General features: G+C 45.4%; 1 protein-coding gene across 3 annotated transcripts in view; it reads left to right on the top strand.

Moving 5' to 3' along the window:
• Window positions 1–5,934, top strand: part of SOCS7 (suppressor of cytokine signaling 7) — a 31,084-nt gene extending 25,150 nt beyond the window's left edge. For 2 of the 3 annotated variants that reach the window (XM_066587858.1, XM_066587856.1), the window contains 2 exons: window positions 2,447–2,604; window positions 4,356–5,934. In XM_066587858.1, coding sequence (XP_066443955.1) covers window positions 2,447–2,567 — 121 coding nt within the window. In that variant the 3' untranslated portion in view covers window positions 2,568–2,604; window positions 4,356–5,934. The remainder of the gene's footprint in view (window positions 1–2,446; window positions 2,605–4,355) is intronic. The other variant, XM_066587857.1, reaches the window with a different exon arrangement.
• The last annotated feature ends 6,484 nt before the right edge of the window (window positions 5,935–12,418 follow it).

The raw sequence follows: 12,418 nt of genomic DNA, 5'->3' as shown, positions 1-12,418 counted from the left end.
ATCTTATAATCCTGTCAACTATTTAGGAACAACTTGATTCTAATATAACTTCTGATGCACAGCCCATGTGGGTTTAGGTTGCTCATGAGGCCTTGAGAGGCTAAATTTCAGAGGATTGCAGGAGAAACTATGTCCTTTCATGATCCGAAAAGTATGTACTACCGAACCATAAGTCGCTTGAACGCTCTCAAATATGCAGTCTTATCTGGTCTCTAACCGGTTCCTCTCCCTCTGTGACCCTTACCAGTTTTAAGAGACTGTCTATGGTCACCTCTTCAACTCTACCATATTCTGGTATGAAGCTGCCTTACATGCAGCTTTGGGAACCAGATCTGGACATCTCCCTATCACTTCCCGGATGGCATCATTGTCGCACTTTCGTATCGAAGGAAAGTCACCAAGTTACATTGGCAGAATCTTCCTTAGATAATTTTACACAAATCCTATTTGGTTCCCACAAGAATACATAGTCTTCCCAGGTCTTCCCTCTAATTGCTTTAGAGGATGTTTGGACCCGGGTTGGACAATACATGTTTGGTGGACTTGCCCCGACGTATGTTTTGTTTTGGGGTCAGATTGCCAAGTTGATCTCCAGAGTTCTTTCTAAATCCTTCCCTTCGGTCATCCTTCTATCTGACAAACCACTAAACTTCACCAAGGCTGAGGGCTCTACGATCACTTAGAAGTCCTTCACGTAATTAGAAACCCCTTAAAATATAACTTTAATCATTATAACTACAGGACTAAGGACAAACACTTATAGATTCAGGTATCCCTATATGAAATGGTCCTTGAAATGGGACTATTTCCCACTTCAATGGATGGTTAACACTTAGACAGGCTATGACAGTGCGCCTTTCATAGTATATTAGTTCATCCACTTGTATGGATAGAAGGGTTCCCCACTGGAGATGACTCAAATCTGTTTGATATCAGTCTGTCTTCCTAAGTTGTTTGTATAGATCTATTCTATTGACCCCAAATGTTCGGTCAGGCTAAGAAGTACAGAAGAATGGTTTCTTTAATGAGACGCTTCCCAGTTACCCTTCAGAGTTTTAGGAATCTTATGTAACTGAACCCAGTGCCCCATAGAGAATGCCAGTATCTGGGCTCAGGATTGCCAATCATTACTTCAATAGATCCTGGTTTATTCAAGGATTGGATATTCCCTATAATAGTTCATAAATACCTAATTTCCTCTCCGAGGTTCCGGAATCTTACATGGCTGAACCCAATGTCCAGTAGTTCAGTGCCAACAGCTGGGTTCAGGATTCCCAATCAATGATTCTGGTTGTGGTTTAAATATTCAAGGGTTATGCCTTCCCTAATATAATGATTCCTACGTTCCCTTTTATAATGGTTAAACGCATTTCTTTGATCTCTCAAATCAGGAACCTTGTTAATAAGTTGTATTCTTAGTATAAAATTGAAAAAGCTGGATCTTCTTGAACCAATTCCTCATTCATGTAGACCGCCAGTCAAGTATATAAATTTGCAAAGCAAAGAGCATGTAGCCTGGGAAACCACTTCTTTCTCTATGAATTTTAAAGGGGTTTTCCAGTTTAATACTATTGATGACCTATCCTCAGGATAGGTCATCAATAGTTGATTGGCTGAGGTCCGCCGCTCAGGACCCCGACCGATCAGCTGAGTGCGGCGCATGCTGTCAGTGACGCAATAACACATTGATTTCGATAAGAGCCGTGCCTGCAGTTACAAGCGCCGGACACTACACGGAGATCGGCGTGGAGGCTTCCGCTCCGACCTCTGTATTTGCGGAGCTGATGGCATGCACCCGCTCAACTGATTGGTCGGGGTCCTGAGTGGTGGACCCCAGCTGAATAACAATTGCTGTGACCTATCCTGAGGATAGATCATCAATAGTATTTAACTGGAAAACCCCATTTAACGCCTAAACCAGAGCAAAGAATGAACCCGCAGAAAGACTTTTTGTTTCTGGTGGTTAAAAAGATAATACGGTAGTTGAAATCAATATCCCCCCCCCCCCCCCCCTCCACTCTTACAAAAACAATCCCCCAAGTATAAAACACAAAAACAAAAGCGTGAAGGACAAAATAATAAACAAACAAGTAGAGAGGAGGGTAATATAGCCAGTAGCCCCGATGGCGGACCAGTCCCGAATATACACACTCCTTTTGTGGACTTTTCTTTTACTCTCCTTATTCATTAACCTCATTCAATAACCCGATGCTTCTATTTAATATGTGCTCATTATCTGTTCTCCGTGTTCTTTGTATTAAATGCTCCCGTGTGTGGGGATTATTTTGGCTATTTAGCGTAATCTGTATTGTTTAAACTCCCTATAAAGTATTTGAGACTAATGACGCCCCCAGATTAATCTGGTTTGTGCAATAACTTTTCATCTGATCCTATGGCCTGCCTACTTTAAAACCGCTAACGATCTCATTTCCCATTTCTCTTTCAGGCCTCTCATCTCATACTTGCGCAAGTTCTACTACTATGACCCACAAGAGGAAATATACCTGTGTTTAAAGGAGTCCCGTCTTGTTCCCAAAATGGAGTCTGGGACCGAGAGCTCCACGTAGCAACGCTCCCACATGTCGCCTATTGTGTTGGACCCAGGTAACTCCTAACACAATTGGCTTCTTGGCTCGGGGTGATGATCTTACATGGGTTATTGTAGTGCAAATCACAGAATAGAAGAGAAACCTTTAATATAACCTCCATTACTAGTAGAGATAAAAAGAGCAAATAACCACCAAGATTATCAAAAGCCCGAAGGTATAGGGAAAGGTACAAACCCCTATATCCAGTCCTCATGATTACGCCAAGGGCTATAGTTCTAGTTGTGAAGACGGAGAAGGTATTACTTAGAAACTAATCCACAACGTGTTCTGTTGATCCCAGTACAAGAAGTACCAGAACCAGTAGCCAAACACACCAGCTCTTCTGCACATAGATCCTTCCCAGTGAAAATCAGGATCACAATCAATAGTCAGACTTGTCATCAGAAGCCCTAAGGGAAACAGCAGTGTTTAATATAGGAGGCACCAAACCGCCATGATGGTAGGCAGAAGGCTGGTTGATGCCGGGATACGTTCTTAAACTTGTCCCACACCACAAGGGGGTATGACACCTTACCCCTAATAGGAACCAGCGGATTTGTTTAAGGAGCAGCCTCTCGCCCACGTCATGCCCCACATTGAAGTGCCACAGTGCCAGATGTGGCATCCTAGACCATGCCTTCCTCAACCCCGCTGAGCATCATGCACAGCGCATGTACTCGGCCCAAAGGCAGACAATGCGTCCCAGCTACCAAGCAATCGGCAATTTCCTCCCATGAGCCATACATTGCCAAAGCAAAAAACCCCTACTTTAAAGCCCAATGCACATGGGCGCATTTGCATTGCGGAATCCGGAGCTGGCGTCCGCATCTGGATTCCGCAAAAAATACTGCCCATAGGCATGCTATGGAAAATCTCTTTTCCATCTCCACGAGCGGAAATCAATTGCGATTTCCTTTTTTTGGGGGGGGGGAGCGGGGGGACTTGTGTTGACTGCTCTGAATTCTCTTTAAAAGGTGCTGGTTTTTATGAGAAATCCCCTTTAAAGCTGCAAATGTACATACAATTTTTGATGCAGTTGTTTTTGGGTTTTTTTGGTTTGTTTTTACTACTTTTTAGCAAAAGCTAGAAGTGGATCCAGCAGGAATAGGTAGAAGTAGAGGACCTTGCTTTATATTTACCAAAACCTAAGTTATCCCTATAAATTCTAAGTTCTCCCTATTAGCAAGATAGGGGATCTCACTGCTGAGACACCCACAGATCCTGAGAATGGGAGTCCCGTGTACCCTTGTTCTCGTAACTGTGGGGATGCTCTCACCCACAGGGACACTGAATGGAGCACCTGCCAAGCATGCGTAATCGGCGCTCCCATTCATTTCAGTGGGGTTGAGAGAAAAACTTGAGTTCTTGCCTTCGGCAGTCCCATCCAAAATGAATGGAGCAGCAGTGTGCTTGTGCCGCCAACGCTCCATTCAGTCGCTGTGGAAGGTGCAGTCTGGATGACGGAGGACATGGGGCCCCCATCCTCAGGATTGGTCGGGGTCTCGCCATACCGATCAGCAAGGTAATTTGTGATTCTGAGTGTATTTAGGAGACCTCGCCCGTTGACCTTGAATAAATCTATTTAGGTGTTGAGTTTAGTGTATATGTAGACATTGAGTGGAATGTATAAAATGAGTTCAGTGGACTGAGACATAAGATAAGCATAGCGCCATCCAGGTATCCCAAGCATCGCCTGTATATTGTAAAGTCTTGGCTGTATGTATGTTAACAGGACACCTCTTTCAGGCTGTGACTAATTTGCCGCAGGTCTCTCGTTTCTTGTCAGGAAACTTTGTGCTGGTAGGAGTACACTGGACCCACCCCAAGGAGGACGGAGGAACATGAAGGGGGGACGGACCTTCAGTGGACCACTTCTAAGTCTCCCTTCCAGTTGCCCCTCCCTAAAAAGACTAAGGGGGTGATCGATCATTTAACTTGGATCTGGGTGTCACACTGCCAGCACCCTGACGTTCCCCCCTGATTCCCACTGGAATGTAAGTTGCTGGCCGCACCGTTCCGCCGGCATCCTACTATGTTACAGTATTGTATTTTGATGACATTTCCTTGTAACGAAACCGAACAACCGGGGTCTCCGCCCCGTCATAGCTACTGAACAACCGGCCGTCATCTACTGAATTGTCTTCAAGGCTTCCTGTGTGAGCACCGCTCGGTAGTCATTCACAATATTCGGGGACTCTGGTCCTCTACAGAAAGGACCGCTATTTATTTTATTAGTGAAGGTCCGCCGGGACCGTACATCTCATGAACAGAACTGGAAGTCCTCTCGGCCCAAGCGTGGGGACGGACTAGACTACTCTACGACCTTTTTTTTGCCCTGGAGAGAGGACTCATCTGAGGTTTACTACTGATGGAGAAGAGAAATGCTACTTTTTGAGTGCTGAATGTCCTTCCGTCCTGTCATGTGACTTCTCACATTTTGGTCTCTTGACACAGGTCTTCATAACACTGGAAACAAGTTATCACTGGAGATAATACAGTCGTCTCTACCAGGATGGGTACGGCTGCCTGGTCCTTGTCGCACCCACAATCTGTGCCACCTGACTGCCGTAGCCACCCCGTACGCCCACACAGAATTGATTGTGGATGGAATCGTAACTCTTATCATTTTTTTTTTTTTACTTAATGTTTTTTTGTTGTTTTTTTTATTTATCCTGCGGGGTAAGGATTATTTTTTTTCTTTTGTTGCCCTTAAAAGGGAAAATGTAATTTAAAACTCATGGAGGAAACTTACGAAAAATGATCTCCAGCACAACCTTAACCCCTCTCCCTCCTTTAAAGTCACGGATTTTTTGTGTATATTTTTGTTTCTGCGCTTAATTTATTGACAATAGTCTGTGTGTAATTTATTTTATTGTCTCTTTTTTGGATTTTAATATATGAAAACTGCTGCAGATCTGGCCCTGCGTGCGTATCTGGGATGTCAGAAGAAAATGCGATTTACAGTGTCCTTCAAGCCCTGTTTGTATATATTGTGTTATAGGCATGAGAGGGACACCATCTTCCCAATTTAAGTTAATATTTTTTAAGCCTATATTTTGGTTAACCCCCCCCCCCCCCCCCATTCCTCCCCAAGAATTATTTCTTTGTAGACGTTGAATAGGAGATAACTGCAAAAATTTGTTTTGTGTTAGTGATCGGTCTTTCTATTTTGTCTCTCCCCTCCCCACCCACCCCGAGACATTAAAGCATTCACCTATGTCTTGATTTCAGCTCCTGTCTCTGATTCTGATGAATTGACTTTTTTTTTTTTTTTTTCTTTGCCATGTTAAATAATTCAAGACTGGTGGAGAGCGGGTTTAAAATAAACAATTTAGATATAACTACATCCCCGAGTGCGTTGGTCGTCTGTGTCTCTGTTATGCTATGAATTGTGTGCGTTGAAGACTACTTCCTCGTGGCTCTACCCTCGGAGGTTCTTGACTCGCGCAAGTAAGATCCAATGGAGACTTGAAGACTAATCTTTAAGGGGGGTGGTTAGAGATTAAAATATTGATGATCTGTTCTTGGGAAAGCACTCGCCCTAGTGCTGGACCCCTACTGTTCCGATATTGATGATCTATCCTGAGGATGGGTTATCAACGTTAGTCCAACAAAGCCCCTTCTTAAAGGGGTTGCTTGAGACTTTGATTGTTGATGATGATCTATGCTCAGGGTAGGTCATCGATTAGTGGGGGGGTCAGGATCCCTAGCGATGTGCTGATTCCTTGGCCGGCAGGTGTAAACAAAGGAGTGAGCGATGCCCAAGTTCGCTCAGGGTGCCGGTTTATACCGGCAGATACATGGTTGGCTCGTTCACGCGAGACATCATTCAGTCGTTTAGTTCACTGAGCGGTATTTAAACTGAAGGGAGGTGAATGAGCCAACGATGGCTTTTATGCCTGCATAAAACGAATAAACGAAAAGCAAACTATCATTTGTCGTTTGTTGGCTGCGTTAACACGGAATGGTAATTAATTCTTTACTTCAATTATTTTTTTTCTTAAAACTGTAATGGTTCTGTGTGAAAGGCTCTCCGGGAATACTCTGTCCTCTCCCCTAAAGATAACTAGAACAGTCCGGGGTGCATATTGGCCTCTTACTCCCCACTTCTACACGAGTCAACCTACACAACCAATTGCCGGGAATCGGCCGACTCAAATAACCAATTGCCGGGAATCGGCCGACTCAAATAACCAATCGCCGGGAATTTGGCCGTCTCGAATAACCAATCGCCGGGAATTTGGCCGTCTCGAATAACCAATCGCCGGGAATTTGGCCGTCTCGAATAACCAATCGCCGGGAATTTGGCCGTCTCGAATAACCAATCGCCGGGAATTTGGCCGTCTCGAATAACCAATCGCCGGGAATTTGGCCGTCTCGAATAACCAATCGCCGGGAATTTGGCCGTCTCGAATAACCAATCGCCGGGAATTTGGCCGTCTCGAATAACCAATCGCCGGGAATTTGGCCGTCTCGAATAACCAATCGCCGGGAATTTGGCCGTCTCGAATAACCAATCGCCGGGAATTTGGCCGTCTCGAATAACCAATCGCCGGGAATTTGGCCGTCTCGAATAACCAATCGCCGGGAATTTGGCCGTCTCGAATAACCAATCGCCGGGAATTTGGCCGTCTCGAATAACCAATCGCCGGGAATTTGGCCGTCTCGAATAGCCAATCGCCGGGAATTTGGCCGTCTCGAATAGCCAATCGCCGGGAATTTGGCCGTCTCGAATAGCCAATCGCCGGGAATTTGGCCGTCTCGAATAGCCAATCGCCGGGAATTTGGCCGTCTCGAATAGCCAATCGCCGGGACTTTGGCCGTCTCGAATAGCCAATCGCCGGGACTTTGGCCGTCTCGAATAGCCAATCGCCGGGACTTTGGCCGTCTCGAATAGCCAATCGCCGGGACTTTGGCCGTCTCGAATAGCCAATCGCCGGGAATTTGGCCGTCTCGAATAGCCAATCGCCGGGAATTTGGCCGTCTCGAATAGCCAATCGCCGGGAATTTGGCCGTCTCGAATAGCCAATCGCCGGGAATTTGGCCGTCTCGAATAGCCAATCGCCGGGAATTTGGCCGTCTCGAATAGCCAATCGCCGGGAATTTGGCCGTCTCGAATAGCCAATCGGCGGGAATTTGGCCGTCTCGAATAGCCAATCGCCGGGAATCTTGTGCATTTGGGGAGTAATATAGATTTATGCCGGGATCACAGTGACTAGACTTCAGGACCTTGTGTTTGGCCGCAACGTCCTGTTTGTTTACTGTGTGCATAGCGGGCTTCATAATGGGTGTTTTCTTCTAATGGGGTAGGATAAAAAGGTGCACTCTCCAAAGCCAAGTCCAGGAACTGATTAAATGCCACCTTATTGGAGACACCCCCACCCCCCCCCGCCTTTAGTAACTCGTTGGACCTCCATTGAGCTTCAGGACCGCAGCAGGTCATTGTGGCATAGATTCCACTAGGTGCTGAAATCAATCTGCAGGAATATTAGCCCCTGCGGACAGGAAACTTCTTGTAGTTTCCCCTCCCTTGTCTCCCCCATCAGCATGTTACAGCACACATCTGGATCCATCTGACCAGGCAATCATTTTCCCACTGCTCAGTGATCCAAGTTTTTTGCTCTTTTGTCCGCTGGAGTTTCACCTTGGCTTTCTTTCTACAGCAATGTTATTTGAACTGGTTGTTTTGCTGCTGTAGCTCATCCATGCAAAGGAACGCCAAGTTGTATCATTGGACATCAGAGTTGGAGCAGGAACCTAGCATTTTGCTTCACTGTGCACCACCTGGAAATTTTGCAGCTTGGCCACAACGAAAAGCCACAAGTTTTCTGCAGGAGAGCCGCAGCTTCAAAACCCACAGCATTTCGCCGCAGGTTTTGGAGCAGTTCGGCCGCCAACATTCCGTTGTGGCTTTCTCTCCCCATAAAGAGTGAGGCCACAACGGTTCCGCCCGGCTTTGCTGCGATGGATTGGCCGCCCCGTGTGGATGAGATTTTTGGAAAATCTTGTCCACATGGCTGGCTAATCCCAGGATTAAGAGCCGCATGTGGATTCGCCGCAAAGAAATTCCGTGGCACATCTGTCCCGTGTGAGCCCAGCCTAAAGGGAGCGTAAGACCTCATGTCCACTAGCTAAATGGAATTGCGGATTTTGCCCATGGGGAATCATTGGCCATCTGCAGTCCATTAAATTGATTTTTGCGCCCGCGGATGGCATTTTAAAAAGAATAGCGTTTTTCACGCGCGGGAGAACAAACGTGGCATGCTCCATTCCGCGCGGATCGTCAACATTGCTATCACATTGATAGCAATGTGTGCGGATATCTGCATGCAAAAAAAATACCATTTAAAGCAAATCCGCGCAGAATCCGCCGTGAAAATCCATGGCAGATTCTGCGCGGATTGTATTTTTCAAGGGGCCATGAGGCCTTATCACGTGTATCTGCTCACTCTGTTTTCTGCACAGCTGGGGCTGTTCACATGGGACATACCTGCACCATGATTTAACAGTCTGCGCAGCCTGCTTGGTCTCTTGCAAAAAAGAAGGCTGAGAGGAGACTTAATAGCGGTCTACAAATATCTGAAGGGCTGTCACAGTGCAGAGGGATCAGCCCTATTCTCATTTGTACAAGGAAAGACTAGAAGCAATGGGATGAAACTGAAAGGGAGGAGACACAAATTCGATATTAGACAGTGAGGGTGATCAATGAGTGGAACAGGTTACCACGGGAGGAGGGGAGTTATCCCTCAATGGAAGTGGTCAAACAAAGGCTGGACAAATATCTGTCTGGGATGATGTAGTGATCCCGCACTAAGCAGGGGGTTGGACCTGATGACGTGGTAGGTCCGTTCCAACTCTACCATTCTTTGAGTCCCCGGTGGTTTGTATCTCCCCACAGTTTAGTGCACGATTTCGTGTGGATCCCTATAGACTTCTATGTGGCTTTTTGGTGTGCACATGCGCACAAGGAAAGAGCATGCTGTGTATATTTTCATGTACATGAAATTGTGTGCAAAGACGCATAATGTGAGCGAACGGGAACCCATTGAAATCACAAGGTTCTAATCTCTACATTTTAGCGAGCACGCCCATCCGCAGGAGCCCTGAGCCTGTATTCACAGCTGCGATTTTCCTATACTAGTTCCTCATTCAAATGGGTTAATTCCTAAAACCACTTTTCTCTTGGACTGATAGTCTGGGTTTGCAAAAAATTGATGCATGTTCTATTTTTGCGCTTTTTTTTCCCCCTTCTCCTCCCCTCCTTCAAGAAGCATCGTTTTTTTTTTTTTTCTGGCAGCGTAAAAAAAAAAACCCGCAGTCCTACGGTTAGCAGGCGAGTGCTGTGTGTTTTTAATACCTGCTATTAGGGGAACTACAAGGGGCGGGGGGCGGCAAACCGATATGAATCGGGCATGAAAATCGCACAGAAAACGTTCAGTTTCTCACAGACCCAAATCGCACTCGTATTATATGCCCTGCTGAGAATGTTCCCTGTATGCTGTATCTTCTAGTGATGACATTAGTGGTATTAACCCCTTAACACCACAGGACATACAGTTAAGTACTGCAGGTTCAGGGTATGGAGGGAGATTGCTGGTCTATCCTGCTTTATACAATGCAGGTGCTGGCTGTTTCTTACAGCCAGCACCCACCCACAACAACTCTGGTAAGCCGCTCATCGGAGCAGCGGTTAACCCTTTAAATGCCATAGTTAATTCTGACAGTGGCATTTAAATGCCCTGCCCAATGTGCAGGCATCCTGTACGGCTCCCTGCATTGTAATGGCTACCAGGGCCTTCTATCAAGTAATGCCTGTGGCGTGGCTTGATAGATTTTCCTGTCCAATCGCAGTATCCTGTAATGCCATAGCATTACATCATACTGCCGGACCGATCAAAGTATCACAAGTTCTTGTCCCCTCTGGGGACTAAAGGGGGAAAAAAAGGAAAAATTAGTTTTAAAGTTTTACTAATTATTATTTAAAAAAATAAAAGTAAAAAAAAAACAAAAAACCTTTTGCTGTATTTAGAATAAAATCTATATAATAAAACAAACAAAAGAACATACTTGGTATCGCTGCATCTGTAAAAGTATGATCTATCAAAGTAATGCATTATTTACCCTGCACCCTGAACGTCGTAAGAAAAAAGTTCAATATTGTGCTTTTTTTGGTCACCCCGTCGCCAAAAAAAAAATGTAGTTAAAAGCAATCAAAAAGTTGCATGTATTCCAAAATGGTCCGAAGAGAAACTACAGGATGTTGTGCAAATAATGAGCCCTCATACGCCTAAGTTGATGGAAAAAGTTATGGTCATAACTTTAGTTATAATAATCGTACAGACCCATAGAGTAAAGTTTATCACTTCATTTTTGTTCAAGCGTGTACGCCGTAGGAACAAGACACATCCAAAAATAGCAGATTTTTTTCCCCCCATTTCATTCAACTTAGAATTTTTTTTAACGTTTTTCAGTACATTAAATACCATTGAACAATACAACTCATCCCCTCAAAAAGAAGTCCCCAGAGAGCGATAGTAATGGATAAATAAAAGAGCTATTAGTTTTTGAAAGGGGGAGCAAAAAAATGAAAATTTGGAGGGTCACTTTAAATCCGGTATTATATTCTACCACTAGAGGGCAGTATTTTCCATCTCCGTATTGAGTATCTGCAGGGTGATACTGTGCTATGTTATTACCTACTAATATACGGTCTGCTAAGTGCTCTTATGTGTTATCTATTGTGCGTAATAATAGTCTTACGATCTATAATACTAAGTACTGATGCAGAACGGCAGGAGCGATCTGTTATTTTTTTGTTGTACTTTTACACATAATTGGGAACTAAATCTTGCACTTCATTTGTACATGTACCATAACTGCTATGCTGCTCTCGAAATGCAGCTACCCTGCTGCTCTGACCTCGCCCCTAGATGACCTGATGGCTGCAGCCTGGAAATTCCATTTAGTGGGATCTGGTTGCCACGGTAACACTTCCTCCCTGATGGTGGTCTGACGGGTAGAGGATATGAGTCTGTATTCACCTTCCCTCATATTGCCCATCGGTTACCACCCTGCTCTGAGCTCGGCTCATTCATTCCTGAAGACATCACATCCTGAGATACATACATACTTCATGGCTGCAGCTAGCAAATCTGGTTCTCTGCTCCGTGGTTTGGCATAAAATGTACAGATAGGATGGGGATAAGAGGTTGTCTGATAAAGCATTATTAGGCATAGCCTGCCCTTCTCACATTGGAGCCCTTGGGGCTTCTATTTCTGCTACATGCATTTATACCTGTGTGGTTTTTTGTTTTTTTTTGGGGCCGACGCTTCTTATTTTTTAACATTTCTAATGTTTTTGGCGAACAGCTGGCAGACCATCAAAACCAACCCCACCACCCTGTAACGCACTGGTTATACATGGCCCACTCTGAGAGGGGAAAGACTCCGGCCTCTTGGGCGCAGTCAACGCAGCTGGTTTACACCATTGCTCCCTCTTTCTATGCCACTCAGTATAGCGCCGCTGCTACTTCCGCCTCCGGGTGTTGTTGCTTTAAGAGTAGGAGGGAGTCCGGCGGTACCAAAAAAAGTTTTTTATTGGCTGGGTGTGGCATAAAACGAGACTACACTAGCTTGTATTCAGCCCCTGGGGACATAGCTGAGTGATGCCAGCTTCTGGTATTTCCAGCAGAAGTCAGGTGTCCACTGATGCCAAAGGCCGCAGCGCCATTGTCCCAAACTGCTGTCAGCAGACGCCCAGGAGGTGAGCGCTGATGACTTCCACTAGACGTAGATACTGGGGGCTAGAGCCGCTCACTTGTGTCCTGGGG

Source organism: Eleutherodactylus coqui, chromosome 13 (genome assembly GCF_035609145.1).
Source record: "Eleutherodactylus coqui strain aEleCoq1 chromosome 13, aEleCoq1.hap1, whole genome shotgun sequence".
Lineage (NCBI taxonomy): Eukaryota > Metazoa > Chordata > Amphibia > Anura > Eleutherodactylidae > Eleutherodactylus > Eleutherodactylus coqui.
Note: the sequence above shows the minus strand (reverse complement) of the source record. Positions and strands in the feature narration are given on the sequence as shown.